Source organism: Clarias gariepinus, chromosome 15 (genome assembly GCF_024256425.1).
Source record: "Clarias gariepinus isolate MV-2021 ecotype Netherlands chromosome 15, CGAR_prim_01v2, whole genome shotgun sequence".
Lineage (NCBI taxonomy): Eukaryota > Metazoa > Chordata > Actinopteri > Siluriformes > Clariidae > Clarias > Clarias gariepinus.
In genome coordinates this window covers 8,505,680-8,528,610 of record NC_071114.1, presented here as the reverse complement: position 1 = coordinate 8,528,610, position 22,931 = coordinate 8,505,680, and the positions used below count along the sequence as shown (strand labels likewise).

The following is a 22,931-nucleotide window of genomic DNA, read 5'->3' as shown; positions in this document are numbered from 1 at the left end:
ATGTATATATATATATATATATATATATATATATATATAAATCTTCTTTATATATTATAGTTTTAAATCTTCATTTTGGTAATTTTGTTAAAATTACTATTAAATAATTTTGAAGAAATATTTACAATATGTTCATAATATTTAGGAAAAGTTATCAGAATAAATAATAGAAAGATATTGGGTATAAATACCACATTATTTTTATTTATATTAAATTAAATTATATATAATTTTTATATATTTATACTTTAAACACGATTTTATCCTATATGTCATAATTACCTAGTGATCACAATTTATAATCATAATAATGGCAAATGGAAAGCTCTGAATAGAGAAGCTTCATTAAGATTTTTTTCAGTTGTCCAGTGTAAAACAGTCCGAACATTTACAGTTTGCACTTAATTAAATATTTTTTTTGCTCTACACAGTACACATATGTTGATGGATTATTATAAAACTGCATTTCCGTAGGCCCATGAACATTGGACTGTTCTCTTTTTTAGATATAAAATAAATAGTTAACCATAAATGCTTTCGAGTGTCCTGTGCATTGATCTGATATGTGATTAAAGGGTTGGGTGAACCACATGAGAGTTTTAGATTGGGCTACATGCCTCTTAAGTTCAAGCTGCTGTCATAAAAAAAACTAGAAGAGTCGGCATACATTTTATTGCTCCTTTTTGACAGGACTGAAAGCATGTAGAACATGTGGATAAGCAGATACTACTAAATTACTAGTTGCTTTTACTTGATTTATGGGGATACGCACGCATGCGCACACACACACACACACACACACACACACACACATACAAAATAAGGGATTAAGGAGAGAACATCCCATTTAAGTGGCCTGCTTTACATACACATAGATAGACAGACCACATGCAAATCAAAATGTGGAAGAATCCCGGATAGTTTCATTTGCAAGGTGTTGTTATTTAACTAATTTGGTTACCATTGTGGTTTGTCTTTTTTGAAACTAAATAAATGTATACAAAAAAGTACAAATGCATTGCAAAAGATCATTTATTCAGCATGAACATGTACTGTAAATTAAATGGACAAACATTTTCCAACCAAAAGATGGAGACATTTCATGAATAAAAGCAAATAAAGTAGCCTACAGTATGTCTTATAATAATAAAAAACAAGTTTTACTTGTCACATGTTTTTGATAAACATTGGAAAGGGAAACTGGCAATAACATTTTAAAAATGTTAAATTAGATGTAAAAGCATATATTCTACACCTGTCATTCTAACCTACGTTGCTTTGTTAGTTCTTCAAATGCAATAATGTCAGATCTTGCCGTTTAATATGTCAAAGGAAGCGAAACTAGCCAAACCCTTAAATAAGCCGAGTTGCATCATGTTACTTTTCCTGTTTGACCTTAAACCTACTTTGGAATGGAATAGTACTTGGTGCTGTAAGAAAGATTTTTTATTAGTTGCATTTTTAAGCAAGCCAAGAGGATATTTAAAAGTAGGGTTCAATGACAGCACAAATGCATCTCTTGTGATGGAGACTACTTTGTTACCTATGTATAGGTTAAGTGTTATTTAACCAACATGTGCAATTTGAATGCCTATGTCAAGAAAAAAACCTATGACCACTTTTGCATTACTTTCAGTACTTTCCTATTATTAAAAAAAGAAAGAAAGAAAGAAAGAAAGAAAGAAAAAAAGAAAAAGCTTTTATTAAAAGCTAAACTGAATGTGCTGAAATTGTTCACAAATTATAGTGCATACATTTTATTATAAAACTGTGAAGGTTTATTTACATGTTGCATGTTTATGTAAATACTGACTATGCAGATGTGTGAAACCCTAACTCTCTGTTTGTGTGTACTGTTTTTGTGCTTTTCCTGAAACAAAGCTGGCATCCAGGGATGGGCTGCACATGGATCAGTTAAAATCCTTATAACAAGGTATGGCAAATTTGTTTTTTCCAACTTATGGAAATGAAATAGTAGGCTAAGTAAATGAAAACTTTTTTTAAAAACTTTTTTTTTCTTTTTTTGCATTGGCCATTATATAAACCAAGCAATAAAGAAATATATTATTCAATCAATAAAGAACACAAGCTTCCTCTTGAATCACCTTAAATGAAAATGCTTTACTGATAACCTAGTGTATATTGTGCTATAAGAACAATATTAATTTCACAAAATATTCAGGCTGAAAAGGAAGTAAAGAAGCTTTCCAGTGCACATGAAGGAGTGTGCTGTCAATTTGTTAACACTCTGGGCTAATCTGTCTCTACATCTGACAGTCTGTTCTTATCATCGCTGTCCATCAGACCTGTCACCCAGATCTTAGAACTTTAAAACATTGCAAACATATGTTATTTGCTCAATACTGATGACCCATTGCAAAGGACGTGTAAACTTTTTAAAGGTTGTCAGCATTGTTTAGCATTTCTAAACTTTAAAAAGATTATTCATTTCATGTCATTTCCATAATTTAATCAGGTCTCAATTTTAATTCAAAGGGACACATGGACAAAACAGCAGCATCGGCAACATTAACTCAACGTAATCCCATTCATTTTAATACATGATCATTAAATAACACAATTATTTAATACAATTGGGACTAGATTAATGCTTAATGTTTGAAAGCGAAAGTTCTATTTCAAATTTCAAAGCTGTCTTTTTTGACTAGAGACACTGGGAAACTTCTTCAATACATATTTTAAAAAAAACACTCTCTCATCGTCTATACCACTTTATCTTGTATACAGGGTCACTGGAGGACACACACACACACACACTACAGGCAGTTTGGTAATGAACATTTGCCTCTTCACATTTTCCTGTTTTTGGACTGTGGGAGGAAACCGGTGCACCCGGAGGAAACCCAACATACAGGGAGAACATGCACACAGACCTGAGGCAGCAATCGAACCTGAACCTTGAAGGCGCAGGGCAACAAGGCTAACCACTAAGCCATTGTGCCGCCCACAACAAAACAAAACAAAACAAAACAAAATAGGTGTTCCCATCTTGTGTTTCACGCCAGGTTCAATTACTACAGTGACTTAAATGACGTAGATGATGCACAAGCAATCTGATTGGTTAATCCCTATATAGCGAGATATTTGGTATGATAATGGTATGACTAAGTTTATTAGGTTTATTAATCTGAAATAATGTCACATTTTACTTCAGTAGCGTGTATCCTGTGTCTATATTTAGTGCTTGACGCGGTTGTGTGCCGATGGAGACACAGTCCGCATGTTGTCGCCACCTTTTTTTTTCTCTCTCACCGCCCACTTTTTGTTTTCCTGTAAATAAAGGCTGGAAGGGTTGGGCGACATCTTCCGACTTTATCAAAGAGGCTAAAACGGGGTGAATTTCTTTGTCAAGGATCTCCAACAGGTAGATTTATGTAGCTCCTGATGCATAGATGTATGATAAAATCAATATTTCCTGGTTTGAACCACTTGTCTGAGCTTATGGACTAATACTGGTGAAAACTTCTGTGTATGTTATAATGTCTTATAATATTTTTTAAACATGAGGTTAGGTTGTCTTGAATCGCTGTTTTCTTTATAGTTTAACAGTTTAGACACTGTAGATCACAGGCAATTTGTTGCATCACACGTGAGGTGAACGCGGAAACGTGACTTTGAATGAAGCTGAGCCTTTTTCGTTAGCCACGCCCCTGCAAAGCGCTGATTGGTTCGTCACTTAGCTCGAGCCCCGCGTCGGCACGCTCTTGGCTGTTCCTCTTGCCTCCCTCGGTTCGGTTCGGTGTTCGGTGTCTCTGCTCACCTGTGAACTGGGCCACGTACAGGTGAGTCAGTGCGGCTGGGTTAATAGAAACTTTTGGTTTTGTACTCTTAGAATAATATCTATATACTTTTTGTTTCCTGTGACGTGTAAAATGGTCTAGATAAAAAAGGGGATGTCGGTCTTGTGCGTGTGTCGTGTTCGGTGTGAACATGTACAGTATATCTCCACTACAGTTGAAGTTTATATATGATGTTACATGAACGCTGATTTTTAAAGGGTGATCTAGTTCAGATTAACATGAAACCGAAATTAGTTCTGAGAGACTGCTTGTGTTGACAGTTGCTTAGTCTTTAGCTATAATTACTATACAGATACTATACTATGCCATACTATACTATACTGTACTCTAATGTTCTATGCCATACTATACTATACTGTACTCTACTATACTGTCTTCTAATGTTATATGCCATACAATACCCTACTACACTATTCTATGCCATACTATACAATACCGTACTGTTTTATACAATACTATACGATACTAAACTGTTCTACACCATACGATACGATACGAAACTGTTCTACACCATACGATACGATACGAAACTGTTCTACGCCATACGATACAATACTAAACTCTTCTACGCCATACGATACGATACGATACTAAACTGTTCTACGCCATACGATACTAAACTGTTCTACGCCATACGATACGATACTAAACTGTTCCACGCCATACGATAGGATACTAAACTGTTCCACGCCATACGATACTAAACTGTTTTACGCCATATAATACGATACTAAACTGTTCTACACCATACGATACGATACTAAACTATTCTACACGATACGATACTAAACTCTTCTACACCATACGTAACGATACTAAACTGTTCTACCCGTACGATACGATACTAAACTGTTCTACGCCGTACGATACGATACTAAACTGTTCTACGCCGTACGATACGATACTAAACTGTTCCACGCCGTACGATACGATACTAAACTGTTTTACGCCATATGATACGATACTAAACTGTTCTACACGATACGATACTAAACTCTTCTACACCATACGATACGATACTAAACTGTTCTACGCCATACGATATGATACTAAACTGTTCTACGCCGTACGATATGATACTAAACTGTTCTACGCCGTACGATATGATACTAAACTGTTCTACGCCGTACGATATGATACTAAACTGTTCTACGCCGTACGATATGATACTAAACTGTTCTACGCCGTACGATACGATACTAAACTGTTCTACGCCATACGATACGATACTAAACTCTTCTACGCCATACGATACGATACGATACTAAACTGTTCTACGCCATACGATACGATACTAAACTGTTCTACGCCATACGATACGATACTAAACTGTTCCACGCCATACGATACGATACTAAACTGTTCCACGCCATACGATACTAAACTGTTTTACGCCATATAATACGATACTAAACTGTTCTACACCATACGATACGATACTAAACTATTCTACACGATACGATACTAAACTCTTCTACACCATACGTAACGATACTAAACTGTTCTACGCCGTACGATATGATACTAAACTGTTCTACGCCGTACGATATGATACTAAACTGTTCTACGCCGTACGATACGATACTAAACTGTTCTACGCCGTACGATACGATACTAAACTGTTCTACGCCGTACGATACGATACTAAACTGTTCCACGCCATACGATACGATACTAAACTGTTCCACGCCATACGATACGATACGATACTAAACTGTTTTACGCCATACGATACGATACTAAACTGTTCTACACGATACGATACTAAACTCTTCTACACCATACGATACGATACTAAACTGTTCTACGCCGTACGATATGATACTAAACTGTTCTACGCCGTACGATATGATACTAAACTGTTCTACGCCGTACGATATGATACTAAACTGTTCTACGTCATACGATATGATACTAAACTGTTCTACGCCATACGATACGATACTAAACTGTTCTACGCCGTACGATACGATACTAAACTGTTATATTCTATATAATACTGTACTCTTCTATACCATACTATACTATACAAAACTATACTGTTCTATGCCATACAATACAATACTGTTCTATGCCATACTATACTATACGGTTCTATGCCATACAATAAAATACTATACTATCTCTGCCATACTATACTATACTATACTATACTATACTGTTCTATGCCATACTGTACAATATGATACTAAACTGTGCTACACAATACGATACAATGCTATACTAAGATGTTCTACGCCATACGATGCGATACTAAACTGTTCTACACCATACGATACTAAACTGTTCTACACCATACGATACTAATGCTTGATCATGCTATTCAATACATGCTATTCTATACTGTACTATACTGTTCTATGCCATACAGTACTATTCTATACTATAACATAGTGTACTAGAATATACTATACTGTTCTATACTGTATAATAATAGTCTAAGGATTAGTGTTGACTCTAATTTTCATTGTATATCAGGTGATACACAGGGAGGTTTAATGTTTTACATGCTGTACACCTGAACTTTAAATACATGACCTTCAGTAATACTGCTCCTTGGTTCTCCGAATGTTTTTCCTTTCTTTTATAACTTATCACCTCTATAGGGTGTCCCAGAATTCGTCAAACCTGGGAATTTACTAATCAGGTTCAGATTCAGGCAGGAGAAGGATTTCAATGCATGCTTCATGTGTCAAAGGCATTTTTAGATGCATTTGAGTTAAAATGTTAAATACACATCTGTATGGAGACTTTCTGGGCACCCTATACAGACTTCAGGACTTTATTCCGGTCATAATGCATTATTTCCTCAGGACGGTCAGCAATAAATTGCTTGGTTGTGTAGCTTTGCGTAATATATGATGTGAGTATATGTGTGGGGTGTATAGGTTATATATGCTTTGGGTTCTTGTAAGCGATAGTGAAGGACACTTGTAAGCTGTAATATTCATTGAGTAATCTGAAAATTGGTTTTATGGAGGAAGACTGGTTTAATTATTTCTTGTTTATTATTGGCTTTTGTATCCTGATAGCATGATTAAATAGAGCCAAGTGATAAGAAAATGCAGAATATCCAAATCACAATTAGGAACATAAATTCTGCACCAAATAAACATACCTGTTTGATTTACCTTTATCTTAAATTGAAGGTAAACTTTTTTCTTCTTTTCTCCCTTTCTCACATTAAAGTGAAATGAAGTGGACAAAAATGCTGGTTTGACAACTACTTTGTGTATACTAATCACATTCTGTCTTTGTATTCGTTTGGATTGATTTTTCACAATCTTGTATGCTTGTCCACTTGCTCAGGTCATCAGTACCTGCGTGTCGATGAGTAGAAATTGGTATGTAAGTTGGTTGTGTAAATATATCTTGTCTGTTTAAGTAGTTTGATTGTAGGTAATTCCAATCATACCACAGACTTGGGATGTCCTGACTCATCAACACTCATTCAGCGAATAGCTGAAGAATGACTAAACCTGTCTACAGGTTTAAAGCCATCATTTTTTTGTTTTACTAGGACCGCTTTTTAAATTTAGACGAGTGTCATTTTATCAGATTGAAGAAGGCGATCCTTCCACTAAACAAAGGTGCTATGGAGATGCACTTTGTTTTCCTGCACACTATCATGCAGTACTACCTCTGTCAATGCAAACTAATCAATTAATTTTAGCAGATAGAACTTTTTAGTGATCATTAACTGATCATTCACTGTATTATGAAATTTAAATTGCATGAAATTTACCACAAATGCTATCAATGTATTGGGAAGAACTGGAGAATTACCAGTTTCTGCTGACTCTACACTTGTCCGAGATGTTTACCCTTTCATGTTTTTCCTGTTCTATTAAACTTGCATGTCTTTACCATGTTGTAGCCAAAAAGAGACAAGATTAGACAGTGCCTTTGGACTTCATTGAGCAGCACACAAAGGTGCTTTGTATGAAATTTGACGTTATAGCCAGGTCACATCAGGTATGTATGTCAAACCTGTTTCACGATCAGAACAGTGTTGCATATAGAAACAATTTAAAAACCATCTTGAATAACTGCATCATGGCTGAAGCCTATTCATACACGTACAGTGTACTCACACTGTATTTGTTTTTATAATTTAATAACCTCTCATATTCTAGATTTATTACACATGAACTAAAATATTTCAAGGCTTTTTTTTGTTTTAATTTTAATGATTAATGGTTCCTTAAAATAAAAAATCCAGTAACTCAAAATATTAGAATATTTTATGAGTTAAAGTAAATTACTATTCATGCAGTATAAATACAGTTTTTTACTTGGTCTAGTTTAGTACATGCAACCACGATCTTGGGGAAGACTTGCTGACTTTAAAGTTGTCCAGAAGGCGGTCATCCCTCCGACACCGTCCCTAAGGAGTGTTAGCAACAAAAGTTCATCGCTGAAACCACTGGCTGTTTGCGGCTTGCTGTATCAAAGCGTATTAATGTAAAGTTGCTTGGAAGGGAAAATGTGCACAAGCAACAGGGATGACCGCAGCCTTTAAAATCCCCATTTCTTGAAAATGTTTGTGTGTGGAGGCTCTTGATGCACTGACCCCCGCCTCACTTCACTCCCTGTAAACTCTCAAGTTTTAAAATCAACATTTTCAAGAAATGGGGTACAACTGTTGGCATTCCTAATATTAAGCCATTTCTGAACCAAAGACAACATCAGAAGCATTTTATCTGGACTAAGGAGAAAAAGAACTGGACCATTGCTCAGTCCTCAATTTCTATATTAGAATATTTTTATATACTATAGATTTTACTTTTTTCGTGAGCTGTAAGCAGCAATAATTAAAATTACAACTTTTTTTTATTTACAAAATATATTTAAATTTATTGACATGCACTGTATATACAATTTAATCAGAATTGAGAGCTGTAGTTTGGAACATGTAATACCCACCCATTTATCTTTGATGACTCAATCTGCACCATCGTTTGAGTTGCTTTTCAGCAAATGAACATCAGATAACATAATCTGATAATTTTTTTCTTTTGACATGTCATGTAAAAAATCATATTTTTTTCTATATTGATCTGTAACAATTCAACTTAAATCATTAGTGCTTTCGTTTTTGCATAAGAATATGAATGGCATGGTAGCTCACGGGAAAATTCCATCAATGCTTAAAACCTTGAATGGAATTACAGAGTAATCATATGTTTCAAAGCGCAAGTTCACGTTAGGTATGCTGAGTGAACAACGGTTAAGTTGTTATGTAATGTCTTTAGGTACACTGTAAAGTGATAGCACTGTCACAGTCTGTCATGTCAGACTCGACAAGTTTGAGATTTATAGGCAGAGTTTCTGAATGGAGTTTTTTTTTTTTTGTTAGTCAGGTATGTAGGTGGATAGTTGATTGATTTTGACTTGATTTAATTGATTTGAGTCTACAAATTATTAACAGAATAACACTTTACTAAACCAAAATGTACTGTTTATGTCTGTGCAATTTCAAACTTACAAAACATGTTTGTCTTGACCTGGGATCTGCAGAAAGGTTAAATAAATTTAATAATAAATAAAATAATTGTTCTTTGCACATTTTGCACATTGTTAACTTCTACTACTAACGGCCAGCATTGTTATGATAATAAATATTTATGTATGGCATAAACAGCGAACCCTGTTATGTTATGTGATGTTTGTTATCAAACACTACTTTAGGAAAATAGCCATCCGTTGCTAAACCAATAACAACAACAGCAATGTCTGTGTTCAGCTAAAAAATGAACAATTACAGTTATGTATAAAAGTTCAGTATAGGATTCTCTCAATAATTCCTAATAATCGTCTAATAATGGCTGATTAGAAAGTTTATTTGTACAAGGAGAAATGACTGCCTTTTTTTTTTGTTGACACATCCACTTTCACTCACAGGCTGCTTTTATAAGAACACATGATCCCCTGAATATGCATGGGATTACAGTGGGGCAAAAAAGTATTTAGTCAGCCACCAATTGTGCAAGTTCTCTTATTTACAAAGATGAGAGAGGCCTGTAATTTTTATCATAGGTATACCTCAACTATGAGAGACAAAAAAAATCACATTGTAGGATTTTGCAAGAATTTATTTGCAAATTATGGTGGAAAAAAAATTAAGTATTTGGTCAGTAACAAAATTTCATTTCAATACTTTGTTATATACCCTTTGTTGGCAATGACAGAGGTCAAACGTTTTCTGTAAGTCTTCACAAGGTTTTCACACACTGTTGCTGGTATTTTGGCCCATTCCTCCATGCAGATCTCCTCTACAGCAGTGATGTTTTGGGGCTGTCGCTGGGCAACACGGACTTTCAACTTCCTCCAAAGATTTTCTATGGGGTTGAGATTTGGAGACTGGCTGGGCCACTTCAGGACCTTGAAATGCTTCATACGAAGCCACTCCTTCGTTGCCCAGGCTGTGTGTTTGGGATCATTGTCATGCTGAAAGACCCAGCCACGTTTCATCGTCAATGTCCTTGCTGATGGAAAGAGGTTTTTACTCAAAATCTCACGATACACGGCCCCATTCATTCTTTTCTTTACACGGATCAGTCGTCCTGGTCCCCTTGCAGAAAAACAGCCCCAAAGCATGATGTTTCCACCCCCATGCATCACAGTAGGTATGATGTTCTTTGGATGCAACTCGGCATTCTTTCTCCTCCAAACACGACAAGTTGAGTTTCTACCAAAAAGTTCTATTTTGGTTTCATCTGACCATATGACAATCTCCCAATCCTCTTCTGGATCATCCAAATGCTCTCTAGCAAACTTCAGACGGGCCTGGACATGTACTGGCTTAAGCAGGGGGACACGTCTGGCACTGCAGGATTTGAGTCTCTGGCGGCGGAGTCTCTTGTGTTACTGATGGTAGCCTTTGTTACTTTGCTCTCAGTTTTCTGCAGGTCATTTACTTGGTCCCCCGTGTGGTTCTGGGATTTTTGCTCACAGTTCTTGTGATAATTTTGACCCCACAGGGTGAGATCTTGCGTGGAGTCCCAGATCGAGGGATTATCAGTGGTATTATTTGTCTTCCATTTTCTAATAATTGCTCCCACAGTTGATTTGTTCACACCAAGCTGCTTACCTATTGAAGATTCAGTCTTCCCAGCCTGGTGCAGCTCTTCAATTTTGTTTCTGGTGTTTTTTGATAGCTCTTTGGTCTTGGCCATAGTGGAGTTTGGAGTGTGACTGTTTAAGATTGTGGACAGGTGTCTTCTATACTGATAACAGATGCCATTAATACAGGTAATGAGTGGAGGACAGAGGAGCCTCTTAAAAAAGAAGTTACAGGTCTGTGAGAGACAGAAATCTTGCTTCTTTGTAGGTGATCAAATACCAATGAATTCTTTAAAAATCCTACAATGTGTTTTTTTTTTTCTTCCTATTTTGTCTCTTATAGTTGAGGTATACCTATGATGAATATTACAGGCCTCTCTAATCTTTTTAAGAGGGAGATCTTGCACAATTGGTGGCTGACTAAATACTTTTTTGCCCCACTGTATCTAATCAGCTAATCATGTCGTAGCAGCACAGTCTGTAATATCATACAGATACAACTGACGAGCTTCAGATAATCTTCAATGAGAACAGAGAAAATGTAATTGGAATGACTTTGAAGGGTGCGCAAAAAAAGCACGAATGAGCTGCAGTACTGCAGGCAGAAATGTTTTCCTGATGAGAGAGATATGAGAATTCGCAGAGTGTAATGACCTGACAGGAAACGTGCCGTTCAAGTCAAGAGTCTCATCACCGTACTGTGCTTGGAGTCTTCTGTAAATGTTGGTCAGTTTCATCCACGAGAAATTTCATCACAATACGCTTTTCCGTTCTTACATAAACACAGTTGCACACCATTTTGCCCAACAGGGAATTCACATGGCCTGACACACTACCACCACCATGCAAAAATAAGAGATGAGTGTCACTTACCAGCATGACTATCATCTTCGTAGTCTTCACAATAAGGACTTACTTAAATGACTTAAAACCCCTTGGACTTAAAATAACCGCTATCTACAACAGCGCTGAGCCAAAAAGCAACTCAGAACGGAAAGCCCTAAGGCTGAAGGGTTATAGTAGCACAAAACCAGAGTGGAAAAATATCACCTTACCTTCTGATCTTTAGCTCTCTACAGGTTTGGTGAATCTCAGGGTCACCTTTTTATGTGGTTAACATTTTATGTGGTTTTCTGCTGTTGTTGCTCATTAGCATAAGTATGTGACATTTTGTGTGTTTGCAGATCCTTGTCTATGTACACGTCTTTTGTGCTTGAAAATCCTACAGCAGTAGTTTCTTTTTTTTTCATCTTCATCCTAAAGCTCCTGACCTGTATCTGATTAATCTTATGTCAAGCACATCAAGACTCCATCCCAGACTCCCGTACAGCCAATACCGTTTTTTTAAAGTGGCACCATGTGAACCTGACCTGAGGGACACTAGAAACATGGATTTAACAAGTCAGAAAGTACTTCTCGTTAAGATGACCTGCGAAGTGTGTTAAGCTTGATGTCATTTCATGTTTCACCAAAGTATATAACCTTCAAAGGCACAAAGCCATCAAGGTGAAATAAAGAAGAACCAGAATCTTCCCAGATCAGTTTTGTGACATTGAGAGATTTTTTTCATCAGTCATCAATGCTAAAGGCAGTTCAGGTTTTTGATGTTGTATTGAGAGTAAAGGCAAGGATGTCGAGGAGGAAAAGAAGAATGGGTTGGCAATTTCCAGCGAGGCCTGCTTGGCCAATTATTTATTTATTTTTTCCTTGTAGGTAGGTGGAGATTTGGAGAAGGGAGCAGCCATCTCATGCTCTTATTCTCTCAAAGACTTGTCTATCCACCGGGGTTAGAGAGACTGGTCGGACAGGATCTGGCTGTCTGAGAAACAGCACTGTTTGTATTATGAGGGTAAATGTGTGTCTTTGGAGACAGAAAACCTGATACCCTCAATGGTGAGGGGTCTCCGTTAGCTTGGCCAGTGTGATATTCTAGAAGAAAGACAACTCTAGTTGAAATGATTATATTCAGGAACTGATTGTCAGAATTGAAACATAAAGTAACACCTTGACTAAAAGTTACCTGGAGTAAACGTCCTTGATCTTATTCTTCATAAATTTACAGTACTGTGCAGAAGTTTTTTCTTCTTTTTCTTGTATTTTTAACGTAGCTATGAGGAATAGTTCCCCAGCCTTGGATATTCTCTCTCATTTTCAGTCCGGTACCTGTACCTGACCAGCTTCAGAGGAATGTTTTTGTTTGTTAAGCCACACAGTGACCTATGAATCATTTAAGTTAAAATTAAAAAAATGTAAGGTATGAACCAATGAGAAACTGGTGCAGATGATCAGGCCAGTGATTAGTTTACTGATGATGCTGAATGCTGATTGGTTGAGACAAATGAGAGGGGAATTGAAGACGCCTGCTGATCTGGTTGTTACATAAACATTTATTCACATTCCTTTCATTTAGTATACATCATTTAATTGCATATAAAGAAATGAGGGGGGTGGCTCAAAACGTTTGCGCAGTACTGTATTTGTCGGGGCCTCATCACCAAGTCAAAGGTCACACTTCCCAGTGTTCTGTTAATTGAATAATTAAGTGAAAAATTTTGAAAGCATTTTTATTGTAGCTCAATAGGAGTTGCCTATAAGCCATTAATCTTGGTTTTGTTCTTTGTTAAATTAATGAGGTAATTATTATTATTGTCTTCCACGTTTTAAAGAAGCCATCCTTACTACCGTCACCAACTTTGCGTGTGATTTAGGTTGCCTGCATGCCCGCTGCAATTCCAGATCAACTCCCTCACCTGGTGATTTCTCTTGTTAATGCTGATTATGGGCGAGTCAATTTGTACACATTGCAATTGGTAAAGTCATAAGATCGTCATGCTCATGGTACTGTATTATTGCTGTTAGGTCTTGTCCCTCATGCTATTTTAGTACTGTACATATTTTTTCTGTTCTCATTTAGCGTATGATGATTTGATGAATGCTGGCCCAAGTGGTGGCTTATTAGTAGCCGCTAACTAACCAAAGCCTGAACAGTGGCACGCTTTGAGGGCAGCTTTGTGTATTTAGGGAGGTGAGTGCCGCTCTGGATGTTGCTTTGTGTTCGAGGGTGTGTTTCTGTGTCGCCTGTGCTGCTTAGGGTAGCCGGCGCAGAACAATAGGCTCCTTCATGATAACAGAGTAGCTACTGATTTCTTGCCCTGCGCTGGCGAATAATCCTATGGACGCAGGCTGGGGTGAAAGCCGCGGGTCAGGCCACGGTCCACGGCTTACTGTGGAGAGGAAGGACACCAAGGTGGGTGGGTAAGGGTGGGTCGGGAATGTCTATTATTTAAACCAATTTATTAGCAGGATTTGTGTCTTTCCTGGTGAAAAAGGGCTTGCTCTGCCACAGTGGGACTTTTCCTGCTGCTCACTTACTCCTGCGCATGCACACACAGCTCCTTTTCTCCCCCTATCCCTCTCTCTCTCTCTCTCTCTAAGCCAGTTATTCATCCACTGGGTGAGTCAGAGTGGGAGGAGTCTCTGAGGCCAGCAGTACCAGTCACCCTGTTGAATATCACTTTTTTTTCCTTTGCTCTGTCTCCCTCTCTTTCTCTCAACTTCTCCTTTCTCTCTTGCTCTCCCTCTCTCTTTCTCTCGCTCTCTCTCTCTCTTTCTCTCTCTGCCTTCAAACGTTCCCTGTTACTGTTCAGGCCGTGCTTTTCATCTGAACTGGGAGAACAATAACTTGACGGGAGTCCTGGCCCACCAGCACTCAGCAGCAGGAGCAGCCCCTGAGGAAGAAGTTTAAGGTGAGTGGAACATTTTAACTTCACAACAGATTAAGAAAGATTGGAAAGTTTGACCACTTCTTACCTTATAAGTTTTTTTAATCTTGAGTTCACTCCTTAAAGTCGAAGGAGTGCAATGTTTGGGAAGTCCTGGTCGGTTTTGCCCGACAACGTTTAGTTTGCTAGAAAGTCAAACACACTACTTCTTTAAAACAGACACGCCCCATTTAACAGAATGCCGGTCTGTGTGTTTGCCTGGTTGCCTTAATTCTCTGGGATATCCACCCCCTCCCTACGTTCATCATTAACTCCAAACCATCTGCCGTTTTGTTTTTTTGTTTTTTTTTTCCTTTCCATTGCATGATTCATTGACAGGATACTTGTCACAGCAACTTACTCTGAGCCTCGCCCCTAATTTTGGGCTTTGGCTGAAGCAATCACACAAACCGGACTGACTTTGAACTTGAAACAGTAACTTGACAGATGTGCTTCACTGCGAGATCTTTTTTTGATTGGACTTGTCTGGTTTCGGGATCTGCTGACTTGGGTTTTTTTTTTTAGCCTAATGGACCAAAATCACATGACAGGCATGTGAGCAAGGGTGGTTACTGTGTCTCTGGCAGTGTTTTTTCACGCCTGCTGGTGAACTCTAACAGTTTGAATTAAAATGACCAGTTTCGAAAATATGGGCTGTACATTAGATTTTCTTCTCATTTTGCCTCTAAACAGACATTAACCTTGAACGAGACTGCCCTATTAAACAGTCCGTTAAAGCACTAAAGGTATGTTATTTAAGATGGCTTACTTCTGAGTCATTCACTAAACACTAGTCTTACTACATGAAGTTTCTGTGTGGGTTTGCTCAGCATGCGCTAAAGCTGCAGTCTGCAATTTTAGGCAAGCCTTTTTTGTGGGTGTAGATGCTGGGTGTGATTGGTAGTAAGTCCTCTCTGAAGCTTTTCCCACATCCATTAGTGTGTCCTACAAGGACACACACAAAAACCTGCCCGGAATCGTGTTGCAAGAACCTCGCTTATGGTGTTGTGGGTGAAACATTAACATCCCTTTCCTCATAATATGGTTTAACATCTCATTAAGGACGTCTCTTAACATCTCACCAGGACTCGGATAATATAATAACTGTATGTACGAAAGTACGATTCTCGTCTTAGTTTGTGTACATTACACAATGGACACGGAGAGGAAGTGCTCGCACTTCACCAGGTTTCCGCTTTTCCTCATTGTGTCACATGAGGTCTCATTTTATGTGACTTAATCTGTCATAATGAAACACTTCCCTTTTTAAGCCATGTTGATATAAAGTGTTGGTCAGAGCACATGATGAAGTGCCCCTGAAGCAGACAGAGTTATTAGTCTTGCTCACAGTAGCAGCTTAATAGTGACCTAATCAGTAACCCTGACCCTTAACCTCTTAAGCCATCACTTACCAAGAGTGCATGTTGGTTTAGTGTTTTCAGTTTTGGGGACCAATAGAGAGCTAAAGACATCTCAGATAGTTGTAAATCGTAGTGATAAATATTGCCCAATGTTGGGTAATAAGTTCTCCTTTACACATGGGTGGGTATGGTATGACATCATTAGGTTAATCTCGCCCCGGTGTTTGTAAAGTCAATACGGTCTTCTTGTGAAACCAGGACACTGAGTTACTCATAAAGCTAAGGAATGTAATTGTTCTTTAACCTTCACGGGTGAATTCGAGAGGATCCGTTACATAGGTTCAGCTGCACAAATGCTGACTAGTGGATTTAGATCTCCTAAAATCTAGTTACAAATGTGGAGGTGTGATGACGATCTGATCAGAGATTCCAGCATCGATCCAGATGACGCTTGGGTGAAACTAGCCAGGAAACCAGACTCGGCGCATGAGCAGAAGTCGTGCTTTGCTCAGATGTCGGGTGCCGTTGACCTAAGTCATAAAAATGAATCATAAAGTGGTTAAGTTACAATGACCAATAAACCAAACAGTCTACATGTTATTTCAAAACCTTGTACCTAATTTTATTACATTATTACATTATTATGTTATTAGTTTTACCACACAAACTAAAATACAGTACCGTATCCCAAATGCAGGATTATAAAAGAACATTTCGAAGGCTGCTCGAAATCTGTGATGTTACCTCATTGCCTTTGATATCGCTGCTCCTCAAGGTCATAACTTTAAAAACAATAAAACTAAATAAAAATGGCACGGGTAGACCTTTGTCCTTGGTGGAACTGTGTTATACCTAACATGCGACATTTCATGGTGGAGGTTTCGTGTGATTCTAGATACGATTGTATTTTCTGTAACGAGTCACTAGTATACGTAAACTCCAGTCGACGGAAGATGAATGGCTCTCGTCAAAAGTGGAAGCAGATGGTGACTGGTTGCAGAGATTATCAGTTAGATGCACAGATGAGAGAGGCATAAAGGTTGGCTAGTCCAGAGGCAGTGATGATGTAGGAGGTTGTGGAATGTGGCTTTACAAGGGTGGATTCTTTGTGCCGGCACTGACTTTTCCATGCATATTTGGGACGCACATTTCTTTCTACCCATCGCTCCATGTTCGACATCACACTTAGCCACACCTGCTTCCCTCCTCTGTTGACCTTAAACATTCCCGTGACTCAGCCAGTGCGATAAGGACAGCCTGCCTTTCACGACAGCCTCAACTGCATTGTGTTTTTAAAGCATGAAAAGGAGAGTGTATCGCCTCCTGAAAGTTTTTTTTTTCTTGTGTGCGTGTATAAAAGGAATGCCATATTTGTCCTCAATTCTCAACACACAAGCTGTGCCCCTCCCTCCGTGATCTCTAGCAGAAGCTCCTCCCTGTCGTCATCACACCATGTCTGCCGAGAGGAAGAAGGGAAGGGATGTCTACAGGGAGGAGGGATATGTGCGAGCGCAATATTTTTTCTTTTTTTTTCTTCACATGACTGTAACATGCAAGTCATTATGACTACCATAGACTCTTCTTTAAGAGTGTTTTCAAATTATACAAAGAATAAAATGATGTCATGGAAACATACAGATGCAGTACTTTTAAGATGGACTTTTGTTTTTCTTTCCACAGATTTTGCACTAACCCGAGATACTTGAGAAAGTCGAGAAAATGCTGGAGACCGTCAAAGACAGAGTGCTGGAGATGTACGACAAAATCTTAGCGGGAAGAGGTATGCGTGCAGTTACGGATTAGGCCCTTGAATAAGATCATTCTCAGTTCTATAATCTATAATATAATAGGTAAACTCTGCTTATTAGGGTTTGTTCAGGCACAATGCCGAAACATGCCTTATGCTAAACTGCTCAGAGTCCTAAACAAACATTGCCTTGTTGTTCTCCAAGTCATTGCCAATCCATGTACCTACAGTGGGGCAAAAAAGTTATTAGTTAGCCACCGTTTGTGCAAGTTCTCCCATTTAAAAAGATGAGAGAGGCTTGTGATTTTCATCATGGGTATACCTCAACCATGAGATTGAGAAAATTACATTGTAGGATTTTTAAAGAATTTATTAGCAAATTATGGTGGAAAAAAAATTAAGTATTCGGTCAATAACAAAATTTCATCTCAATACTTTGTTATATACCCTTTGTTAACAACGACAGAGGTCAAACGTTTACTGTAAGTCTTCACAAGGTTTTCACACACTGTTGCTGGTATTTACATTCCTCCATGCAGATCTCCTCTAGATCAGTGATGTTTTGAAGCTGTCGCTGGGCAACACGGACTTTCAACTTCCTCTAAAGATGTTCTATGGGGTTGAGATTTGGAGACTGGCTGGGCCACTCCAGGACCTTGAAATGTGACCAAATACTTATTTTTCACCATAATTTGTTTTCTCTTATTTTGTCTATCATAGTTGAGGTATACCTATGATGAAAATTACAGGCCTCTCTCATCTTTTTAATAGGGAGAACTTGCACAATTGGTGGCTGACTGAATACTTTTTTGCCCCACTGTAACTCAAACCCAGTCTAATTTAAGCATGTGAGCAAATCCGATTACAGGCCGAACAACAAATCTGATTTGGTTACTTGAAATATGCAATGCAGGCACTCTGGATAAAAATCGGGTTTAAGAACTAAATCAGATTTGCCATGTTATGTGGACAAAGCCTAAGTGTTTTTCTCTGCTTTGGCATGTTTCCATTTCAGACCCACGGCTGAGGGGCTACCTGCTGATGGACAGTCCGGTCAACATGACGGCCATTCTGCTCGGCTATCTCTTCTTCGCACTGTACGCAGGCCCTCGGATAATGGCCAACCGCAAGCCCTTCGAGCTGAAAGGCGCTATGATTTTCTACAACTTTTGCTTGGTTTTTCTGTCTAGCTTCATTGTATATGAGGTGAGGCAAAGTGCTGGAACACTCACATCACTGCACAGACTAATGCTAGTTTAATCAAAGTGCAGTTCTATCGCCACACATTACAATTAACATATCATAGGTGGCTTACAAATTGTTTGTTTTTATTTATTTATTTATTGTGCTGTTGGAGGGTGATGATGATGATCGTGCCTGTATTTCAAAGCCAACGTAAACACATAAAAACTCGTTTAAACCATTTTTTTTCCTTAGCCAGTTGCACATGTCCAATTTTTTATTTATTTTTTTTTCGGGTGAAAAACCTACTGAGACGTGGAAAACATGCATAAAAACTCTCATCCATCCATCCCTAGGTCCATTATCTATCCCATTTATCCTACGTAGGGTCACGGGAGAGCAGGAGCCTATTTCGGGGAACTTACATCTTGTACATACAAACTCTGCTCACACACACACATGCCTTGTACATACAAACTCTACACACACAAATACACACGCACCAAGCATAGAGAAGACTTGTACAGTATGTGCAAAGTCCACACACACGCACACACACACACTGAGCATAGAGAAGACTTGTACATGCAAACTCCACACCTTGTACATGCAAACTCCACATACACACACGCACACACATGCACACACGCACCGAGCATAGAGAAGACTTAACACCTAGCCCTGGAGGAGCAAGGCGTCAGTGCTAACCACTAAACCACCATGCTGAAACATTTAGTCCCACGGTAGTAGCAGCTGAGAAGCCTGCTAGTGTTAACAAATAAATTATCTTTATTTGTCTAACTACAAAGAATTAACATGTATATGCAGATCAGAGAAAACAGCCCATGTTTTTTGTCACACCTTTGGAATCAAGAGGGGAACATTTTATTAAGTTTTTATTTTATATTTTAATACGGATGAAGGAATTTTTAGGTTTTATTTATTTATTTATTTTAAATCAACACCATTAGCCCTTATGTTACACCTATAAACATGTATAAACTCTTACCTGGTCAGGATGGTTACATGACATGATGCAAAATATTGTGATTGGATAAAATGCTAATTTGCATTTTGTAGGCTGATGTGCTACAATTTTGAAACGTGATGATTATTATCATTATTATTTACTGTTTTTTAAGTAATGCCTTTGCATTTTCTGCTTCTAGTTCTTGATGTCAGGTTGGCTTACAGGATATACATGGAGATGTGACCCTTGTGATTACTCCGACAGTCCTCAAGGACTCCGGGTAAGATGCGATATCTGATTAAATAAAAAATAAAAAAAGATTTTTATTTGAATACACTGCATTACATATTAAATAATAACTTTTTATCCCTAGATGGTCAGAGTGGCCTGGTTGTTTCTCTTCTCAAAGTTCATCGAACTCTTAGACACTGTAAGCTCAGTATGTTACACGTATATAAATGATATTTAAGTTTGTCTAGGGCGTTCGGATTTGTTCGTAATTCACTCTGGTTGGTGTTTGTCCAGGTGTTTTTCGTGCTTCGTAAAAAACACAGTCAGATTACGTTCCTTCACATCTTCCACCACTCCTTCATGCCCTGGACCTGGTGGTGGGGGGTCAGCTATGTTCCTGGTGAGTGATTTGTTACGTTATGGTCTCGGTTGTTTGTAGGTTCCAGGAGTGCCAGTAAATGTGACCCTCTGAATGTCTGCGCAGGTGGAATGGGCTCATTTCATGCCATGGTTAACTCGGTCGTCCACGTCATCATGTACTTCTACTACGGCCTCTCGGCTGCAGGACCTCGCTTCCAGAAGTACCTCTGGTGGAAGAAATACATGACCGCCATCCAGCTGGTAATTAAATTAATTGAGTCTTACTAATGATTTCTGTAAGGGCTTCTTTGCTTTGCAGAGGTGGAAATTAAGGGAAGGAAAATGGTGTGAGAATAGTGTGGTATTAAAAACTGTTTACAGTTGCTTTTCTCCCATCTAGAAGGACCACATCTTACGTCCACAAAAACGTTCTATGCATAAACTTTATAACATTTTATTGACTAGTTTAGTTGACAAATGTAATGTATTTCTGGATATTGTGGCAACTGTGAAAGTTAAAATGGGGAAATAAAAGAAGTTTAGAAAAGTTTATTTCTGAATATAGTGTAGTTTGGTGCAAAGGTTGCCCATGTGTTTTAAGGACACGTGGGAGAGAGAGGAATTCTATTGTTCTGCTGATCCACCAGTTACTAAAAATTGAGAACCAAAAATTCCCAATCTGAGGCACTTCCATATGATTAATTCAGGTCCTGTTTCTTCTGATTGTTTTTTTTTGGTCACATTATAATAATGCAGGAACATCTGCAAGATGCAACAAACCAAATACACAGCCAAAAAAAGTCACACACACACACACACACACACACACATCAAGATATCATTTGATTGCCTTTAGCTTTGACTTTGGAGTACAACGTGAAAATGATTCCTCGTGCTCTCAGAACCACTCTATTACACTTTAAAACCTGGAATATGCCCCGTGCCATCAGGAAAGAGAAACTCTATAGATTTGATGAGCTGGTCATTCAGGTCGTCAGCTGACTTCATTTTATTGCAACGTTGCTAAGTCTAGACCTGACCAACTGACCCAACCCCAGATCATAACACTGCCTCCAGAAGCTTGTGCAGTGGGCACTTTGCATAATGGCTGCATATCTTCATGCGCTTCCCCTTTTACCCTGACGCGCCCATCATTCTGGTGTAGGGTCAATCTGGACTCATCAGACCACTTAGCCTTTTTCCATTGTTCCAAAGTCCAGTCTTTATGCTTCCTGGCAAATTGAAGCTAAATGTTTTCTTATGGCCACACAGTCATTTTAAGTTGCAGTGTGTTTGTGTGTGGAAATGCCCTTACATTCACTATGAAACATTGCCGTGATTTCTTTTCTCAGCAATTTTTTTTAATGATAAAAGAATGGTCTCTCTTTTTTTATTATTTTTTTTATTTGTGACCACATTTCTTCGTTGAGGTAAACTGTCTAGCACTATCACTCCTGTTTTTAATAATGTCTTGTGCATAATCATCTTTCATTTCATTTTGAGTTCATATACCTCACCGTATTGTGTGCTTCCAGGTGCAGTTTGTGCTGGTGTCGCTTCACGCTACCCAGTATTACTTCATGTCCAGCTGCGATTACCAGGTACCGGTGATCCTTCACCTCATCTGGATGTACGGCACCTTCTTCTTCATCCTTTTCTCCAACTTCTGGTACCAGGCCTATGTGAAAGGCAAGAGGCTGCCCAAGAGTACCGAACAGTCGAGTCAGAAAGGCAAGGCCAAAGCGGTTCAGTCCAACGGCAAGGCCAGACTCGTCGCTAACGGAGAAACAGTCATGACTAACGGCAACAGCGTACATCACGAAAACGGCCTGACCAATGGAAAGAAGCACTATGAGAACGGAAGTGCACACAATGGTAAGATGAAGAAAGCCTAACATCCGAGAGAAGAACATCCAAAACGTATGACCACGAGTGCCTGCATAAAACGCCATGGATTCCAAAGAGAGTTTTGGAACTGTTTTTCCCTCAGCCTGTTTTTTTTTTTTTTCCTTTATTTTTGTAATTTTATGCACAAATACATGGGGAGATGAATGAGTCTGGGATCCCTGTTTGTATTTTTCGTTTGTCATTAATTTTAATGTTAATCTATATAAAAATAAATAACGAGCACAATACATGAAGAGAAGAGATGATGATAATTTAATGACTGGCTGTGTTCTTCACTGACAGTGCTCATCTTATTCTGAGCAAATGCACTCCTCCCCTCTTTACCCAGACTCCCAAGTGACCAACCACACTGTACATTTCTCTTCAGACGACTTGAGCTCCAGCTGTAAATACTGTAGGTTTACTCGTCAGCACTAATGGGATTGATTGGGCTCTAAATTTTTTTTTTTTTTTTTTTTTTTTTGTTACTGAAGATGCATTGACTTGAAGATATAAAAAAAAATAAATTCAGTTTTAAAACGATGG

General features: G+C 38.3%; 1 protein-coding gene across 3 annotated transcripts; it reads left to right on the top strand.

The window, feature by feature from the left end:
• Positions 1–3,302: 3,302 nt before the first annotated feature.
• Positions 3,303–22,928, top strand: elovl1b (ELOVL fatty acid elongase 1b). Of its 3 annotated transcripts, none has more exons than XM_053512685.1 (9): positions 3,303–3,385; positions 14,534–14,632; positions 17,689–17,788; positions 18,771–18,961; positions 20,107–20,187; positions 20,281–20,337; positions 20,433–20,538; positions 20,623–20,759; positions 22,034–22,928. In XM_053512685.1, the coding sequence occupies exons 3-9, from the start codon at positions 17,728–17,730 to the stop codon at positions 22,391–22,393; spliced, it is 993 nt and encodes a 330-aa protein (XP_053368660.1). In that variant the 5' UTR covers positions 3,303–3,385; positions 14,534–14,632; positions 17,689–17,727; the 3' UTR covers positions 22,394–22,928. The 3 variants fall into 3 exon arrangements, with proteins under 3 accessions (XP_053368660.1, XP_053368659.1, XP_053368658.1); XM_053512684.1 differs by lacking the exon at positions 3,303–3,385 and adding an exon at positions 3,662–3,803; XM_053512683.1 differs by lacking the exon at positions 3,303–3,385 and having other exon boundaries at positions 14,266–14,632.
• The last annotated feature ends 3 nt before the right edge of the window (positions 22,929–22,931 follow it).